The sequence below is a fragment of the Trypanosoma conorhini genome (genome assembly GCF_003719485.1).
Source record: "Trypanosoma conorhini strain 025E chromosome Unknown Tco_14.4_contig_00377, whole genome shotgun sequence".
In the NCBI taxonomy this organism is placed as follows: Eukaryota; Euglenozoa; class Kinetoplastea; order Trypanosomatida; family Trypanosomatidae; genus Trypanosoma; species Trypanosoma conorhini.
The window spans coordinates 1-18,207 of NW_021704468.1; the positions used below are offsets into that span (position 1 = coordinate 1).

The window sequence follows — 18,207 nt, forward strand, 5'->3', positions numbered from 1 at the left end:
CAATCACGCGGGCGCCACTCGCACCGTGGCGGATGGAGGTCAGTTCTGCACCGCCGGGCCAAAGACAACGCGATGCATTGGGTCTCTTTGCGGCGGCCCGCGATGGCGCGCGGCACTCAGATGCTGCTGCGCGGCGGTGGGGGAAAAGGGGGCGCAAGGAGGCCGGCCGAGAGTAGTCGGCCTGCGGGGCCCGCCCTCAAGCGGCGTCCGTGGGCGGCGGGGGATCCGTCTGCAGGAACACGCAGCCGCTGCAGTGGGGAGAGGGCACGTAACGAGTGCCTTGCCTGGCCGGCCGCTTGGGCGTGTTGCGGGACGTATTTCCCTCGTGCTGGCGCCCACAGGCGCGTGGGGGGGACGGCACTTGTGCGCTGGGCGTGCGCTGTGAGGAAAAGAAGGGAGGGAGGGAGGGTGGTGGTGATGGAGCTGACGCCCGGAAGGGAGAGGGCGACCGCGCGGCTGCTTCCCCGGCGGTGAAGGATCGTCGTGCCTCGCATCTCTAACTCTTTCCATTTTCTATTCGAATTGATAGGTACATTTCTGGTCACGAACCCAAAGTGGTGGAAAAAAGTTATTTGTGTTTTCGTAACTCTTCGGCAACGGTGAGAAAGTAGGGTGCGGCGCAGACTATTCTTTTCTCTTCATTGTTCTGCCTTTCCTACCCATCCCCCACCCCTTGTTTTTAGCTATTCTTTTTGCTGTTCTTGGGCTGCCCGTACCTGCCCAACAACAGCGACTGCAGCTAGCAAAGGTGGAGTGGAGAGATGTGGAACCTCCTTTGCTTCCTCACGTGTTTGGTCGTCGTAGCTGTCGGTGTTTCCGCCGTCGATACGTGCCCCGAGAACAATCGCCAATACAGCATTGCACCCGGGGGCACGCGGTATGGGCGCATTAGTAGTCCGAGCGGTGCGGCTTGCAAAGGCGCGTCACTTGAGGTGCTGTCACCGCCCGCCTCGCCAAGCCTTCTTCTACTGGTGGGTGGGTGGAACTACCTCTTCGGCGCCGTGGTCGATGCCCCGCTGCCTGCTGCGGTGGAATTTGCGCTCAGCGCCCGCTGCGACGGCGTCGAGGTTTGTCGCGCGAGCCTTCGTTATGAGGTCGACGCAAACGCGTCGAGTGATGATTCAGCAACGCCCGACGATCCCTCGACCACAACCACAACCACGACCACGACGATCGCGCCGAAGTTCCCGCCGTGCGCTGCATCTCGGGGGGAACTTCAACTGCGGATGTTGCCAGGTAGAACGAACGTTGCAAGGTTACCGACAAGCGCCGTACAAATGGTTTGCCCTGGTGGCTTACGGGCGTCAATCACGCAGCCCGAAATCGGCTCTGCTGCGGTGCTGAGCCCGAATTCCCTACAATTTATCTACGCCTCTCCGCAGGACGACATTGAGGCGAACGTCACTCTCCCTTATGAAGTGAAGTGTGACGAGAATGTGGTTTGCGCGGGGGTGATGCAAATTTGGCTCCACGAAACGGTTTCCCAGTGCCCCAAAAATCACCTGGTGTACGATGTAAAGCCAGGGGCACAGCTGAATGCGACCCTTGCCACGGGTGCCGCGTGTGATGGCGTGCTGCGTGCACGCCTCCGAACTCAGGCTCTGGCACACACCTTCAAGTTTTACGATGGGGTATCCTTCACATTTAATGCGCCCAGTAAGGAAGAAGATGTGACCCTGGACGCCCGTTTGTATTGTGACGATGAAGCTCTCTGTGATGTGACGTTTGCCGTTGTCGTCACGAATCAACCACGACCGAGCTCTACAGAAGCCCCAGCTCCGGCTCCGACAGCCGCTCCTGTTGTCATGTGTAAGGAGCAGTTTAATTTTACTGTACCAGTAGCAACTGAGCTTCGAGGCAACTTACACGTAGATGTGGCGGGATGTAGTTTTGTGACGTATCATCAGCCTCTTTATAGCTCCTGTGAGAATCTACAGTTAAATATTATCGGCGACTTCCTCTACTCGGCTCCAGCGAAAGAAGGTATTGATAAACTTCCTGTTGATGTTTCATGCATAAAAGACTTTCGATGCCGCACGCACATTATGATTACCTCGTACATTGATTTGACTCCTACGCAGTCACCCACCACTCCACCAATCACAACAGCCGCGCCTGTCCTTGCGTGTGCTAACGTATACTACTACCAGACAGTGCCTGGCGCTGCTCTCAGTGACTCCCTTAACGGCGTGCCAGGTCAAGATCCATGTGCATATGGGCGTTATTTTTCCATGATATATCCACCTGACGCGGGAACGCTGGAGCTAACTCATAGTGGTGACTTTCTTTATCGCCCTGAACGACATGAAGGGGCGTATCACTTTTCCTTCAGCATGTACTGCCTCAACACATTGTATTGTCGGGGCAATGCCTACATCCTCGTAAGCAATGAATGGACATTACCGCCCAGTGGTAGTGAGAATGGGACTACGGCGGCGCCAACCCCAAGTGTGGTGAAAAATAAACAGATTAAATGCCGCGGGACATGCAACGAAAAGGCGTGGAAAACGTATCCGAAACCTGCTATGTGGGATAATACACCTGGTGCTGGATACGCACGGCGTGACGGCCGCGCTGTCGATGGGATTCAGGTGGCCTGGATGAAAAATTCCATAGTTATTACGGTGTACACAATTATTGGCAACCTTGGAGTGCGCTTTCCGACCTTTGAACCGCTTAACCCCACGGTGGGAAAGTACTTTGAACCGAATGAATTTGAGGGGGTTGTGGCGCCAACTTCGCCAGGTTTTGAGCTAAGTTGCTTGGCCAATCAGGGTTCTATTGGCATGGGCGAGGATGTATGGCGGTGGAAGACGCTTGGAAACGGGTCTGGTACTGGATCTGTCGGGGCATTATACAATAAAGGTACCTCGTGGTATCAGAAGTTTGGTGGCAAGCACATTGGCTGTGACACGTTTGTGGATTCGTGCCTTTATGCGCCCCTGCTAACGCCTGCGGTACCCAACGTCACTGCTGCGGCGGTTCGGTGGGAGCTTGAGATTGACGACTGTGATGCCACCTGGACCGGGACTTTCCCATACGCCACCCTGGAGAAGCTGAAGAAGTCGGACGGCAGCCCGGTTTGGTATTTCGTGGGGGACAAGCAAGTGAAGGGCACGATCCTCTCCGAGGGGGTCCGCGCAAATTCCTGGATTGAGCCTGCACGTAGCTTTGATGCCCAGTATGAGGCCCATGATGTTTTTTTTGATCTCCAACAATTTGTTGTGGTGAAGAAGCTAACACCGACGACGCCCTTTTCGATTGATTCTGAGTTTTTTGAGTACACCGAAAACGGCGATCGCGCCTTTGGGGTAAATCTTCTACTTCACCCCTATGTCACAGAAGACATGGAAACGAGCTACGCTGAGGACCGCCACGTCGTTGGGTTTAAATGGATTGCCCAAGACTGGATTGCCCCAAGCGCGGAACAGTGCACTACCTGTAAAGGGAATAGGTCGCATTGTAAAGACGAGGAAAAGTATGGCACGCCGACCTACACAGGTGAGTTTCCGTCAGGGGACTGCCCACCTGGGACAGGCCTGGTTGAACTCCGCAAGGGTCCTGCGATGGACGTCACGGCGTGTCCGCCTAGCCGGATGCATGTTTTCAATCGCTCTGGATTTTCATTGCCTACGGGTTGTGCGACGTGGTATCAGAACCTTACGATTCGGGGGGTTTCCCTTGGTAGTGGGGCTCTTCCCGATGCATTGCAGCGGACCTTCAGCTATGAGGGACGTGTGCTATTGCAGCTGTTGATGACAGACGGAACGAAACATGACGTGGCCATGGAGCTATCCATCTATGTCACCCGTTTGTCGCAAGGCTCGCACGCCGCCGCAGGCCGTTTGAGCGTATGCCGGGGCTCGGACTACTGGCCTGTGTTGGACCCGCTTGGTGTGTCCCTTCCGGACAGGCCATTTGAGCTAAGCAGTGCCACTCCTGGTCCACTCTGCATTGACACACTTAGCTCCACCTTTGGTCCAAGCGGGTGGGCCACCGTGTTTCTGCAAATCCCCGGCGTGTCCACCTCCCAGGTCAATGTGCACTCTATACTCTTGAAGTACAAGAACACCAGTGTCTTTTTGCACTATCAAGACCCACGCACGGGTGCCGTGCTGATTCCGCCGCGAACCGTGGGCTACTGGTGGCAGCACACCCATCCCTTCTTGAGTTTCCGTCAACTAATTAATAAAGTAGCGAATGACACCCTAACAATTGGCCCCGGCGTAAGTCCCTCGGAGGTAACAGACGTTTCCTTCGCCTTCGCGTTTATTCCGGGCTCCATTAACATCGCCACCGATGTGGAGATTCTTTTGACAGCCACAATAAGCACGGAGGTGGTACGTACAAGCACCTTTTATCGCACCATACACGTGGACCCGATGATGACGCAGCGGAGCCGCTACGGTCCGCCAAGGAAGGGCGGCAGAGACGAACGGAATGCGATTAGGGAAAACGCACTGGAGGTGGGCGCCCTCGCGGCGCTGTCGATTGCAGTGACCGTCACGGGCGTGGTGTACATGACGATGGACAACAATCGGCCGCTGCCAAAGTGGGTGCCGCGGGGCAAGCTTATAAAGAACACGGTGCTTGCGGCGGTCCCGGCCGGGCTTCGACCAGCAAAGAAAGCAAAGAAGATTGTGCACAAGGACATGTACGACGCCATGAAGTCGGGCAGGTACTGAGGGGCGCCTGCCCCCTCGCTTCTCGCCCTCCCCGCGCCAAAAGAAGTCAAACAGTAGTCAGGAAGCCGAGGAAAGGCAGGGAGTAGCAAGGAGCAGGAGGAAGGGGGTTGTTGTGTCGTGCGTCGCTAGGACGTGCCGTGCAAAGGCGCATCCATCTACGCCTGCTTCAACAGCGATGGAGTGGAACACACAGACACACAAAGAGGAGGATATGAGATCTCTGAAGGAAGGAAAGGGCGAAGTAGTTAAGAAGAGAGGGAGAGCGAGCGAGGAATAAGGGCCGTAAACAAGAAGGAGCTGGGGCAGAGTGAGCATTAAAGCAAGACGCTGGACGTCTTGTAGGAAAAAAGAAAAAGAAAAAAACAACAACAACTTCTCTTCTTGGTGTGGCTGCCTTTCTCTTGTTTTTTTTGTTCGAAATGCAGTTGACTAAATTGTGTTGTTGTCCGCGCGCAACCGCCGTGTTTAAGGACTAGGCAGAAGCTGACACGCGGCTTGTCTGCTGCCACCACGTCTGCAGCAAGCGGGGCGACTGACACCCCGCCTCCGCTTCTCGACTGGATGTATTATTTATGGATTTTGCTTGCCTGCCTCCTTGTTTTGCTTTGCACGCGCTTTACAGCTGGGATACCACGGTTAAATCCAAGGACAGTTGCATGTCGGTCAGCCGCCGGTTTTCTCTTGACGTTCCTTCGCGGGCGCCAACTCCGGTCCGCACGCCAGCGCGGTCGCAGCCGCGACGCGCGTCGACCCCGGAATCCCGCACCGGGGAGTGGATTTTGCGCCGCCACAGCAGCGTGAGGTCCCGTCGTTCCTCAACTGAGAATGGACGGCCCAGTGCTTCGTCGCTGCAGACACCGCGACGGCTAGACCGGGACTCGCAGGCGTCCCTGGATCAATCCGAACTCGCCCAGCGCCGCGCGTCGCTCTTCGGTGGGCGTTGCAGGCACTGTTACCACTTTGTCGCCCAAGGTGAGACGACTGAGCATGACCGCTACTGCCCCTTGAAACCATTGGCCTGCCAACAAACGGATCCGAGGACCGGCACGGCCTGCGGCTACATATGCCGCGGGAGGACCATGCTTCTCGACCACGAGGCCCGCTGCCACGCGAGCAACTCGAGACGCCCGACACCGTCGAAGGAGCGCCCGGAAAGCGTTAATCGCCAGCATGCCTCTGGTTTCTACTTCAACTCAGATGCAGCGGGGCCCTTACTGTGTCGCTTTTGCGGTGCCAAGTTCGACTACTCGGCGGCGCTGGCGCGACACAAGGTACTTTGTCTTGAGGTAGAAGTTCCGTGTCCGCTCAAGTGCGGCAAAATGTTTCGTCGTGGTGACGTCGCAAAACACCTGCAACAGCAGGCGCTTGAGCACAAGCCGATGCATGTTCCAGACTTGGCCACGTGCGCTGGGGACGATCCAAGAATTGCCCTGGCCCTCGTCCTGAATCTGCTCCTGCAAAAGGCGAGTGGTGCGGGCAAAAGTGACCTGAATACGCCGGCCGAGGACGGCACCGCACCGTCGCAGCGGAAGAAGGCTGAAGGTACACCTCCATCCACTCTTGGGCCTGGCGGCGCCTCTGCGGCAGCACGCTCCTCTGCAACATCCCTCCTGGCTTCGCCGAATACGACGGCGAAGGTTCCAAGCTCAACCCTTGTCCCGCGTCGTGGCTCCGGTACTCACCCCAAACCAACGCATATTTTGCCGGGGCGGGCGCAGAAGACAGGGCTAATCAACCCAGAACCAGCTGCACCCAACGAGAATGGAAGTTCTCGCATTAACGAGCCCATTACCAAACCGCCTCGCGCAACGGAGTTGTTGATCCCAGCGGAGAAAGCTTCTCCAAACGCCCCTCCAACGTCAGCTTCCGCGGAGGACACCGCCGGAAGCTCTGTGAAGCGGCCTCCAGAGGGGAAGGGAGGCCAAAAGAGTCCACCGCCTGGCGGCGAGGATCATGAGCTGGATGAGGCCTTGCGTGACATCGATCAGCAACAAAAAAGCATTGACCGACTGAAGGCGAGGTATGAGGCACGACATCAAAAGGATATGAGCGATGAGGAGCAAAAAAGGCTTCTCGGTGAGATCCAAAAAACCGCTGGGGCCATTGAAACTCGTATCAAGAAACTTCACAAGCAGGTGATGGAATACGTGGACCGAGATGAAGCAAATCCGTCAAGCGTTATACAGATGCTGGGAAGCTGGCGATTGCTTGAGCGGAACTGGTACGATGTGAAGTTCGCCGTGTACGACCACGCAATGTCTTGTTATGCCTAGTATCTTGGGCTGTCGCTGGGTTTCTCTTCTGAGGTTCGCCCTGCGCGGACAGACCCACCTCAACTTCACAGCTCTCTGCATTGTGTTTGTTAGCGTATTTCTCCTATTTTTGACACGGAGTGTGTTTGTTTGTTTGTTTGTTTGTTTTTTGCTGAATTTTATTTTATTGACTCCAGCTACCATCTTCATTGTTTGTGCTGTTCTGTCCCCCACTGCTACTGCGACTCCTGAGAGCCCTGGGCGTCGGCTTCCCTCACTGGAGTGCGGCAGAATCCCCCCCCCCTCACTTGTCCCCCCGCAGACAACGGTCAGACATCCTGCGTTGGTTGCCCGCCGTCTCCGCCGTCGTCTGGGCAGGGCGCAGGTGCGCAGGATTTAGTTTCCCAGCGCCGCCCGCGTCCCCGCAACCGGGTTGGACCCCGCGCCCTGCGTGGGCTGACGCTAATTAACCACCCATCCCCGCCTCACTGAGGGGCGTCAACGCAATGGACTGGCAAAGCCGTCGGGTAACTCCCTCAACCCGTACCTCTTTGACGAAGTACGAGGCCTGCTGGGTGGATCAAAAACGAAGGCGAGAGAAACAAAGTAGAAGAAAATATGTATAGACACAAAATAAATAAAGCAATACAAAGAGGGGCAAAAAAAGTTATTTGTGCTTTGGGCATCTGTCCCTTTTTTTTTATGGCCGGTATCCTGTGATTTTTTTTATTCCTTTTTCCCCTTTTCATTTCTTCTTTTATTTTCTTTTATTTGACGCCCACTTTTTTCCCCTGCCATCGTTATTGCTCCGCTAATTGTCTTTCCTGCACTACCCATGCGCGCTGTACAAGTATGCTCCGCAGGTATGCATGCAGAATACAGGATGCAGGAAGGAGGAGGTTTTCTTCAGATAGAAGAAAAAATACCACAGCGAAGAACCGGCATGACCCACTCCTTCACCGTAAGGAAACAAACAAAAAAAAGCTACATGGTGGTTATGTCAACCCTTTTTTCATAGAAAGCGTATTTAATCTGCCCGTGGTGTCGTCTCAGCCTCACATCTACGTGGACGGAGAGTCAGGTTGGTGAGTGGAGAGGCACAAAGGAATGAAACGCAATTGAACCTCCCCCGATTCGCACAAAACTTTTTGGTTTCTTTTTTTTGACTTTACTTCTCTCTTGTCGCATTTTGCGTTCCAGCGCACACCTCGCGAGGTAAGTGGGGAAGAAGAGACTCACAAAATAAATCTCCCAGTCTGCGCAATGAGGCGCGTTGTTCGCAGTTGGACGCTCGCACCGTTTGCATTTGCGCCGGCGGCAGCGCTAGTGGCAGGGTCTAGAACGGGTCTTTTGAGTGCAGCGAGCGTCACCGCCCTTCCCCACGGCGAGCGGACCCTCTCCACCGCACTTCGCTGCTCTTCCTCCACGGCAGCTGTCCCCACAACCGCAACGAAGACGAGGCGGGGGTGGAAGAAACCCGCAACCAGCGAAGATGCGGTCGCTGTGACTTCGGCGAGGGAAAAGCAGGGGAGGACGCGCAGAAGGAGCGGCAAGACCAAATTCGCTGAAGGTGCAATGGAGAGGGAGGAGGGCGATGAACTCGGCCCGGGTGCAGTGCCCGATGTGGGGCTCGACGAGGCCGCGGACGGAGGTCAAGACATGTGGGGGGAGGAGCAACAAAATCTGCATGATTTCAACAATGGCGACGAGGATGAGGAGGCGGAGTTAATTCTCTCCCGCCAACAACGTCCTCGTCGCCGTGGTCGGCGAGCGTCGTCTAGCGCGGCGCCCAACGAACACGCGTTGGACGGCGAGGACGAGGCCGATGAGGAGGACAGAGGTGCTTCTGGCGGCAGATCCAATGCCGAAGATTCGGTGCCGGCGTTAGATGTGGAAAGTCGATTTTTGAAGGATCGTTTCCCGGACTTGGCGGCGGAGTATGACACGGAGGCCAACCAGACCCCGTTGGAGGAGGTCGTCGTTGACAGCGCGCAGGTGGCGTCCTGGAAATGCGTGGGGTGTGGATTTAAGTGGAGGAGCGGAGTCTTTGTGCGCACCTGTCTTCGCACAAGGTGCCCCCTCTGCGAGAAGGAGCGCAACCCGTGCCTGGGTGGACGCCTTGTTCAGCTCTGGGACCACTCCCTCAATGACCCCTGCATTGACCCCAAGGCGGTGGTGGCGAGCAGCAACAAATCGGCCTACTGGCGTTGCCCAAGCTGCGCCACCAGCTTCCAGGCACGCATTAAAGACATGGTGTCCGACAAGGCAAAGTGCCCATCCTGCTCTTTGCTGAACCTTCACGCAGACTTCAGCAAGGACGAGAATGGGCTGCTGCAGGAGTGGCACCCCCTCAAAAACGGTGATCTGCAGCCAAGTCAAGTGAAGCCAACCGATCACACCAAACTTTGGTGGCTTTGCATGGCCTGTGGACACGAATGGGAGGCAACTCTCGCCGCCCGACTCACCCGGACCAGGCGCGCGAAGGGGAAGGAGTGCCCTGTATGCCACGGTAAGGGGAGAGAGTGAGTGTATCGCCACTCCATCTTCACAGACAACGGCACAGCAAGGTGTTGTGGAGGGCGTGTTTCTGCATGCGGCGCCAAACCCAGATGACTGAATTTAAACATCCAGACAGAGAGTTGGGCATAGTCATACTCTAACTATATAAAGAAAAGGGGGGAAAAACAACGTCCATGCACGAGGGTGGATAACTTCACCTCATCCCCTACTCCCATACACACACACACACACACGGCTCTCAAATTCCTCTTGTCATCTCTCTCGTTTTGTCTCTTCATGGACGTTGTTGTTGTTGTTTTTCCCTCCTAACTCCCTCTGCTTGTGTGCATGGCGAGCTTATGTGCCCCTATCTTGTGTGCATGCGTCGCCTGCCCGTCTGGTTAATGGGTGTTGTCCACGCGCATATGACACACATAGTGAAACAACAACAAAAGGCAATAAAGGTAAGTGGAATAAAAAAAAATCGGAGCCGTTTAGAGTTCACCGCCCATTCATATTCACATTCACATACGCAGCTGTCTAGAGCCTGCGGACAATGAGTATCAGAGAGAATCCGTACAAGGAATCTATGCGGCGTCTCGTTACTTACGTGGGACTCCCAGACTACGGAACAGGGCAAACTGTGCGCCCGCCTCCCTCAACTGGGCCGGAGGCGTTGTACTTCCAGACTTCGGAGTCAGCAGAGTGGAGAGCTCATCTAGAATCACTTCCACGTGAAGAACGACACAGGGCTTCTGTTCGGCGACGTCTCTCTGCACGTTTGTGGTTCGCGGCACAAAATGACTTGTGTCTGTGGTGCTGGTTTACAAGAAGCATGTGCATGTGCCCTCAGCTTGAGCAGCATAGGGCACGTGTACTCTCTGATCGGCTGCGCTCAGCCGTGAAGGTGACGATGGTAATGCACGCAGCGGAAGTGATGCGAGCAACGAACTCTGGACACGTCGCAGCCTTCATTTTAGGTGCGCCTGTCCGCGTCTGGGGCGTGGAAGAAGATGACGTGGATATGCAAGGATTGTCGGCTGTAGACGAGGAGGATAGCGGCTTTTGTACGGCTTCATTATACCCAGAGTCGGGCGCCATTTTGGTGGAGAAATTTGTCCAGAGTCTTCTCCAGGGCCAGAAGGTACACTTGCTTCTTTTGGATGGAACTTGGGGCCAGGCAACCTCGCTTAACCGGCACATCCCTCAGCACATTCCTCGACTGGCGTTGGATGTGGATGGGTCGTATACGTCGCTTTTTAAGGCCTTACGGAAAAGGACGAGAGAAACGGGTGTTTCGACACTTGAGGCCACGGCCATGGCCATGGAGCAGTGCCTACGGGGGCTAAATAGCAACTCCACCGGGGCCGCGTCCTCCGTCCTGACCGTCTTGACAACGGCCATGAAGCAGTTTGTCGACCTAAGGTGCCTGCTGAAGTTCCGGGACGTCTGCTTCGAGCAGAAAACGGCGGCAGTTGCCGGGATCATTGCACAACGTGACGCCTATCGGCGTGGCGCGTCGCTGGATCGCCTTCGATTACTACATCACAAGGCCTGTAACGACCCTGAGGCACGAAAACTACTTCTTCCCCCTGTCTTAAATTATTGCTACATGTGCGACGTGGCCGTAGGTTGGCATCGCATGGTGGAGCATGCGCTGGGACGAAGCCACCGAGAAGAGTTGAAGAAAAACCTGCCCTGTACGCCTAGCGAGCGGTCGCGAAGCCGTGTCTGCGCGCAGTACCCCGCAGCATGGAATGGTGAGGTGAACTCCACGTGAACGTGAAGTTGCTCAGTTTGGTTTTATTTTTTGGTCGTTGTTGCTGTTGTGTATTCACCGTCCCGAAAATTCTGTCGGTGTGTGTGTGTGTGTGTGTAATGTTGCTGTTTTGCCTTTGCACTTTTTTTTGTTGATGTGCTTTTGAGGGGCTTCATAGCCGCCGCCAATCCCGAAGTGCTGCGCCAAGCAAGCCCCGTTCCCTCCCCTCTCTGTGAGGTCTATTTGGACATGGACAAATCGCCACAGGCGCAAGAAAGTAGCTGGCTCTTCGCTGTCGATGCTCCCGTCGCGGTCCGTGGCCTACAACCTGTTTTCAGGCCTGGCACTTGTGACGCACTGTCGATGCCCGTTGTTTTGCTCTCGGACCGAAAGACAGGGAGCGTGAGAACGTTTGACTGCAAGCTGCAGCATCCCTGTAGTGAAGCGTTACCAACCCCTCAGGAAATTGCATCACCAGCTTTTTCGTCGGCCGCGCTCCAACAGGCTTCTGCGATCAATATGGCTCTCTCCCTATGTGTGGTAGAAAATAACGTGGTTTGGGTGGGCTGGTCATCGGGGCATATTGCGGTGTATCGCATGCGCCTTGAAGAGGCTTCAGCGACATCGTCGAGTGCACCCACGCCAAGAGTAAGTGGGGCAAAGGCTTCTGAGACGCGTTGGGAAGTGGTGACATTTCTGCACGAGCACCGTGCTGCGGTGCACCTGCTTGCCACAGGACCCTCTCCATGGGTCTTCAGTGCTAGCCATGATCTGCGGCTGATTCAGTGGCATGCGAAGACCCTGGAGCCTATGCGAGACCTGACGAGGGCTTGCCGTGCACAGGATCACTACGGGCTGTCGCCCATACGAATGGTCTGTACGGCAATGGGTTGCTCCTGCACGACTAGTCTCTCGCAGCCGCAGGGTCATTTTATGCTTTTCTTCTCAACCAAGCAGAGGGCGCTGTACGGTCTCTCGCTAGGCGGCCCATCGAGGTCAAATAAGATGCTCTCAGACCATGATCTGCCGGTGCAGCGCATTGCATCGACGCGCCCTGCGGTGACAAGTGCCGCCGTGCTTGTTGGGGACGGCGATGACGATGCGGCGGTGGTGATGTGTTTGGGCGACGATGAGGGAAGCATCTCCTTCACTCCCCTTACGGTGCTCTACGACGCGCGTTCCGGGACGGTGCCCGCGCCATCGGCGTCATCGTCGTCGAGCTCGTTGGGGTCTCCTGCGGCAACCCTCACAGACGCGGAGTACTTGCGGGCGGTGGCGGATGCCGCCCTTACGGCGGACACGCTGCACGTGAATAGAGGCCGGGTCACCGCACTCTCAGTGCTTTCGGCGCAGGCGGATCGAGCGACCGGCCATGTCAGCTACTGCCTTGCGGCTGCATCGGCAAGGAATGTGATGACGCTGCTCGAGGTGGGCGTCTCCCCCGTCGTTTCGGGCGGTCACGTGACTGGATGCACGCCGCTGAGCGCTCTCCAGACGGCGAGTCCCGTCACAAGCCTTGTGCCGCTATTGCCGCCGGTGCGTCAGCGCGCTGTTGCCGTCGCCCTTGCTGCCTTCGCCGACGGCTCGGTGGCGGCTCTGTTTCACTTCCTCAATCCGGCAATGGAGCATGGGGCCAACCCTCACGCGGTGGCGGCGGCTACGACGTTGGAGTCACCACCGCTTCGTTCCGCAGGGAGAGCGGCGCGGCAGGAACCGCAAAGTGGGCCGCCCCTTGAAGCACTGGAGGTACGTCTTCGCGTCGCGTTGGATGTCGTCTCGGAAACAACAGTTGTCGTTGAAGAGGCAAATCGGGCACTAGAAGAGCAGCGCCAGGAGCTGCGACGCCTCCGCACCGCGAAAGACACGCTTGCGGATCAAGTCACACAGCTTTTGGAGGCGCTGAACCAAAAGAGCGCGGAGTTGGTGGAGCTCAAGCTGCGAAGTCTCCGTGCGCAGGGGGAAGATGTGGCCGTGGTGGGAAGAGGCGGCAACATACTGCAGATGTGGCAGCGCCGCCATGGCAATGATGCGGAGCCGCGAGACATTTCTCATACGCAAACGGGGGCGGAAGAGGAAAAGCGAGACGGACACCCAGGGACGGAGCGGGACTGCGTTGAAGCTGTATTGCGCGATGCTGAGGCCCGCTTTGAATCCAAACTGGACACTTTGCGGCGTGAGAATTCTTTTCTTAGTAAAAGCCTTGGGCACCTCAAAAGGGAGACGCATGCGACACAGACACAAGGCACAGACCAGAGTGTCCACACGGACGGTGATGTGCTGCGAGACGATGCGGTGTGCCATGCAAGCGGGGGTGAGTCGCCGTTGCGTCGATTGTTGGAGCAGGCATTGAGTGCGGTGGGCGCCTAGTTTTTTGTAGGGGGCGCGAGCCCCCAGAGTGGCTGCTCCGTAGGCACTGTCGTGCTCTCCCGCGGGGAATATTGTGTATCTGTGTGTGTGTGTGTGTGTGTGTACTCTGTGTGTGTTTTTTTACTGTTGTTTTCCTCCCCTCCATCATTGGGCCTTGGTTGCGTGTATCTAACAGGCCCCCCAACCCCTCAGCACATTGGAGAGCACCACTGGGACGTTCCGCTGCCTGTCTGTGCCCTTGGCGCACGCAGTAGTGTCGTAGGGCTGCGTTGCTGAATGCAATGTTCCTGTTGTTTTTGTTGCTATTTGCACTTTTTTTTTTTTCTACCCCGTCGAACCTGCCCAACTAGAGGGAGCATCACACGGCAGCCTCTTTGGGCTGTGTCTTGATCATTGCGCTATCAGTTACCGCAGCAGTACATATATATATATATAAGAGGACACGCCAGTGCCACTTTTTGGGGGCCAAACTATGGAGGAGACTTACGACGCGATTGTTTGCGGCACCGGCCTGACGGAGTGCGTCCTTAGTGGGCTGCTCTCCGTCAATGGCTACAAGGTGCTTCACGTGGACCGCAATCCGTACTACGGTGGGGAGTCCGCCAGTCTGAACCTGGAGCAGCTGTACAAGAAGTTCAACAAGGGGGCGCCGCCCGCCTCCCTTGGCCGCAGCCACCTCTACAACGTCGACCTCATCCCCAAGGTCCTCATGTGCGCCGGGGAGCTGGTGGAGATTCTTCGCTCCACCGTCATCGACCGCTACAACATGGAATTTATGCTTATTGATAACTCCTTTGTCTTGAAGGATAACAGAATTGCGAAGGTGCCTGCAACGGCTACAGAGGCACTCACGTCTCCGCTGATGGGTTTTTTCGAGAAGCGCAAGGCGGCGAAACTGTTTCAGTTCATGGGTAACTACGACCCGAAGGATCCCAGTACACACAAAAAGTACAATCTTCAGACCATGACGATGGCGCAACTCTACAAGGAATTTGGCATCGGTAATGACACCATTGACTTTGTCGGTCATGCTGTTGCGCTGCACACAAACGATGATTACATGCAACGCCCGGCGCTTGATACGGTAATGCGCTGCAAGCTGTACGAAAAATCGTTCAACATGTACGCCACCTCGCCCTACGTGTATCCCTTGTATGGCAGTGGTGAGCTGCCGCAGGCCTTCTCCCGTCTTTGTGCCGTGTACGGTGGTACCTATATGCTGCAAACCCCGGTGACCAAGGTGCACTTTAACGAACAAGGGGTCTTTGAATCTATTGAAAGCGATGGTAAAAGGGCCTACGCGAAGCTTATTCTGGGTGACCCTTCCTACTTTCCGGACCGTGTGAAACCCTGCGGGAAGGTGGTTCGCTGCATCGCCATTATGAATCATCCTATTCCAAACCTTAATTCGGACTGCAATTCATGCCAAATCATCATCCCCCAAAAGGAATTGAAGCGTAAGGATGACATGTACATCTTGCAGCTTGGGGCAAATAACAAGGTCTGCCCGGAAGGGTATTACATCGCCATCATAGGCACAGCTGTGGAAAACTTTGCAAACCCAGAACGGGACATTCTACCAGGCCTACGCGTCATTGGCGACACCATTGAAACCTTTATCTCCGTTTCAGACTTGTACGAGCCCCTGGAGGACGGCAAGCAGAGCAGGTGCTTTATCAGCAACAGCTATGATGCCGCCACACATTTTGAAAGCGCCGCGGCGAATATCCTCGACCTCTTCCAACGCATTTACGGAAAACCATACGACTTTGACAGCATGAAGCCGGCAAGAGAGGCGGGGTGATGCTTAAGATTTTTTTTTAATTTGCTTCTAGTGCGAATGGCTTTGCGCCCCACACGTGTACGTATGTAGGAAGATATATATATATATATATATGCCTGTATATATATATATGTGTGTGTGCCTTTCTCTCTCTGCGCATGCGCGGGAAGAGGCGAAGGGGAAGGAAAAGTAGCAGCGACCAAATAGTAAGCGTGACAATGCGTATGTATGAAGGGTGAAAAGAAAAAAGACGACGGAAAAGAGGGGGAAAAACAGACACACACACACACACTTCATTGGGTGTGCTCTGCGGCATTTCCCGTCGGCCCCTACGAATGCAATTAAGTGGGCCATGAAGAGTGGCGTAAAAAAGAAAAAGAAAAACGCCCGTGTGCTCTTCTGTTGCACCGTCCTTCTTCTGGACTCACCACTCTCCTTTAAAAATTTCAAAATGCGTATTCGCTTTTTTTCCCCCCCTCTTTCCTTTTATTTTGCCTTTATGCGTATATGTCTGCGGGCTTTTTTTCTTCTGTGTGTTCGCCTCCACGCCACATGTAACCTCTCTGGAAGATGCGATGACCGGCAACGGAGAACACCGCGAAAGGGAGGCCTGCACTGCTGTTACGTTGCCGCTCCCGCGACGTCTCAACGTGTCTCACATTCTCTCTGTTTTTTTTTTCTCTCTTTCTTTATTTCTCTCCACCGTGGCCACGCCCACACGCATCCACAGTTGCTACACTCCTGAGAAACGAAGTAAGGCGGGTGCAGGGAAAAGAGGAGAAACAGAGCTTTCTCTGCTTATTTATTTACATCTTTTATTAATTTGTAGTTGCAGCAGGAATTGCTGCTAAGGAACGAAGAAGAAGAAAAAAAGTAGGAGGAAACTGCATGCTAAGAGAAGGAGTACGAAAGGAAGCCACTGGATACATAAAAGGAAACTTTTTTTCTTCCCTCTTTTCGGCGCGTGCGTCTGCGTTCTGCAGATTATCGCGCGGTAAAGATTCCGTGTTAGTGGACGCTTAAAGCGATAACGGGGAAAGGCGGACGGCGACGAGACGAAGCGTGCGGCAGTGAGGAGGCGTGTTGTTTTCTTCCCTGCTCAACTGCTGAGTTTGAAACCACCACGCATGGCCGCTGCGGCTGAGATCCCAACGGCGAGATCAGCGTCAAAGCCAGAAAGTTCCAAAGTGCGTGTGTTGTGCTATGAGTTCGATCTGGAAAAGGACGTGATAGGAAAGGGCGCCTACGGCGAGGTCTACAAGGCCACCGTCGTAGGTCCGCCAGGCAATAATATGAACCAGATCGACGGAGCACAGGGAAGCTTTGTCGCTCTCAAGCGCACCTTCTGTGCAGACAAGGAGGAGGGTATTCCTGCCTCCACAATTCGCGAGATTATGGTTCTGAACGAGATCGTCAAGTCGACGCGTGACGTGGCCGGACCGGGGTCCCCCGCATTATTCGGTTCTGAAAACGTCGTTAAACTTTATGACGTCGTCGTGGAGAAGTATATGGTCTACATGGCCTCGGAGTACTGCGAGGCGGGGGATTTGTCGTGTTACCTCAATGCACTCCCACTGCGCCGTCTCACCGATGGACGGCTGTACCGCCAGTGGATGCGGGATTTGCTCAGTGGTCTCTGCTTTCTGCACCGGAAGGAGTTCTCACACCGAGACCTGAAGCCGCAGAACCTTGTGCTGAAAGCCGTGCCCCCTGGCACACAGTCCCCCAGGGTCAACTGTGACGGTGAGCCAAAGAGGGGGCCGAGGGCGCCGTCGCAGTATGTACTCAAAATCACAGACTTTGGCCTCTCCCGAGTGGAAGGTATTCCGGTAAAAAAGTATCAACATGAGTCTGTCACCCTTTGGTACCGTAGCCCAGATGTCTTGCTGGGAAATACAAACTACAACTACACCGTGGATCTATGGAGTGCCGGCTGCATTATTGCCGAGGTTGCCAGTGGAAAAGCCCTTTTTCACGGGGGAAACAATTTGGAACAATTGAAATGCATCTTTGCCCTCTTAGGACTGCCAACAGGGGCTAATTTCCCTAGTATGAAGCAGTACGCACTGTATAAAGATTTCTTCAATGGCGTCAATGGTATTCAACTGGGCCAGAACGGGAACGACGGCAAAGGCTCGAATGGGTATAGTGACTGGCTTGAAGGGGCAAAGAGGAAGTTGCATTACTACTTCACAAGGTGTGGGTCAATGGACATGGTGGGAAATGATGGCGTGGATCTCGTGGCGCGTCTGTTGGCATATGAACCGGATAGACGGATAACGGCGGAAGAGGCCCTTCAGCATCCCTTTTTCTGCATTCTCTCCCGCGGCATTTCCTCGCCGCGCCGTCACAATTTCCCTCAGGTGACAGCCGCTGCAGAGGCAGGTGGGCAAAAGAAGGACCTACTCCTCCTCGGAAAGAAAAATGCAGTTGCCCGGCCACCACATCGCCCGTTGTCTGCGGTTCTTGCGCAAAATCGGCACCGTCCTCCGGCGCAGCCTCGGGAAGGAGAGGTGGCGGAGGCGGAGGCAGGTGCTCCCAACAGAGCCAGAGTCGTAGTGAACACCCCCACGCCCTCGGCAGGCGTTCGCAGGGGGTAACGGAGGGAGCAGGCTGCAAGCGTTGATGAACCCTCTAAAACGACTTGGATGCAGTCCTGATGAAAAGGAGTAGCTCGAAGACCACAAGCAGTAACAGGACAGTTGTGCCTCTCAACCCCAATGGTGGAAAAAAGAAGGTGAATCCCAACGGTCTCGGGTCACGACTACCTCTGGGTGGTGCAGGGGTTGGCCGGCCAAGGAACTCTCTCTCTCTCTCTCTCTCTCTCTCTCTCTCTCTCTCTCTCTCTCTCTCTCTCTCTCT

At 55.2% G+C, this 18,207-nt stretch overlaps 8 protein-coding genes across 8 annotated transcripts, besides 9 other annotated features; all 8 read left to right on the forward strand.

The window, feature by feature from the left end:
- On the forward strand, window positions 1-474 carry Tco025E_05969 (uncharacterized protein; the record flags this gene model as incomplete). Its single annotated transcript, XM_029372859.1, has 1 exon — window positions 1-474. A coding segment is annotated over one exon (474 nt), but the record flags the coding sequence as incomplete, so codon positions are not given.
- Window positions 475-761: 287 nt separating this feature from the next.
- Window positions 762-4,685, forward strand: Tco025E_05970 (uncharacterized protein; the record flags this gene model as incomplete). The annotated part of the gene is made up of 1 exon (XM_029372860.1): window positions 762-4,685. The coding sequence occupies one exon, from the start codon at window positions 762-764 to the stop codon at window positions 4,683-4,685; it is 3,924 nt and encodes a 1,307-aa protein (XP_029227003.1).
- A 343-nt stretch (window positions 4,686-5,028) lies between these two features.
- Window positions 5,029-5,057: a sequence feature (A-rich).
- Window positions 5,058-5,257: 200 nt separating this feature from the next.
- Tco025E_05971 (uncharacterized protein) lies at window positions 5,258-6,958 on the forward strand (the record flags this gene model as incomplete). Its single annotated transcript, XM_029372861.1, has 1 exon — window positions 5,258-6,958. One exon carries the CDS (start codon window positions 5,258-5,260, stop codon window positions 6,956-6,958), a length of 1,701 nt encoding a protein of 566 aa, XP_029227004.1.
- Window positions 6,959-7,080: 122 nt separating this feature from the next.
- Window positions 7,081-7,109: a microsatellite.
- A 1,091-nt stretch (window positions 7,110-8,200) lies between these two features.
- On the forward strand, window positions 8,201-9,463 carry Tco025E_05972 (uncharacterized protein; the record flags this gene model as incomplete). The annotated part of the gene is made up of 1 exon (XM_029372862.1): window positions 8,201-9,463. The coding sequence occupies one exon, from the start codon at window positions 8,201-8,203 to the stop codon at window positions 9,461-9,463; it is 1,263 nt and encodes a 420-aa protein (XP_029227005.1).
- A 206-nt stretch (window positions 9,464-9,669) lies between these two features.
- Window positions 9,670-9,690: a microsatellite.
- A 302-nt stretch (window positions 9,691-9,992) lies between these two features.
- On the forward strand, window positions 9,993-11,216 carry Tco025E_05973 (uncharacterized protein; the record flags this gene model as incomplete). The annotated part of the gene is made up of 1 exon (XM_029372863.1): window positions 9,993-11,216. One exon carries the CDS (start codon window positions 9,993-9,995, stop codon window positions 11,214-11,216), a length of 1,224 nt encoding a protein of 407 aa, XP_029227006.1.
- A 77-nt stretch (window positions 11,217-11,293) lies between these two features.
- Window positions 11,294-11,313: a microsatellite.
- Window positions 11,314-11,444: 131 nt separating this feature from the next.
- On the forward strand, window positions 11,445-13,562 carry Tco025E_05974 (uncharacterized protein; the record flags this gene model as incomplete). Its single annotated transcript, XM_029372864.1, has 1 exon — window positions 11,445-13,562. The coding sequence occupies one exon, from the start codon at window positions 11,445-11,447 to the stop codon at window positions 13,560-13,562; it is 2,118 nt and encodes a 705-aa protein (XP_029227007.1).
- A 72-nt stretch (window positions 13,563-13,634) lies between these two features.
- Window positions 13,635-13,678: a microsatellite.
- A 356-nt stretch (window positions 13,679-14,034) lies between these two features.
- Window positions 14,035-15,366, forward strand: Tco025E_05975 (putative rab-GDP dissociation inhibitor; the record flags this gene model as incomplete). The annotated part of the gene is made up of 1 exon (XM_029372865.1): window positions 14,035-15,366. The coding sequence occupies one exon, from the start codon at window positions 14,035-14,037 to the stop codon at window positions 15,364-15,366; it is 1,332 nt and encodes a 443-aa protein (XP_029227008.1).
- Window positions 15,367-15,439: 73 nt separating this feature from the next.
- Window positions 15,440-15,477: a microsatellite.
- Window positions 15,478-15,617: 140 nt separating this feature from the next.
- Window positions 15,618-15,637: a microsatellite.
- A 368-nt stretch (window positions 15,638-16,005) lies between these two features.
- Window positions 16,006-16,045: a microsatellite.
- A 427-nt stretch (window positions 16,046-16,472) lies between these two features.
- On the forward strand, window positions 16,473-17,945 carry Tco025E_05976 (protein kinase; the record flags this gene model as incomplete). Its single annotated transcript, XM_029372866.1, has 1 exon — window positions 16,473-17,945. One exon carries the CDS (start codon window positions 16,473-16,475, stop codon window positions 17,943-17,945), a length of 1,473 nt encoding a protein of 490 aa, XP_029227009.1.
- A 202-nt stretch (window positions 17,946-18,147) lies between these two features.
- Window positions 18,148-18,207: a microsatellite.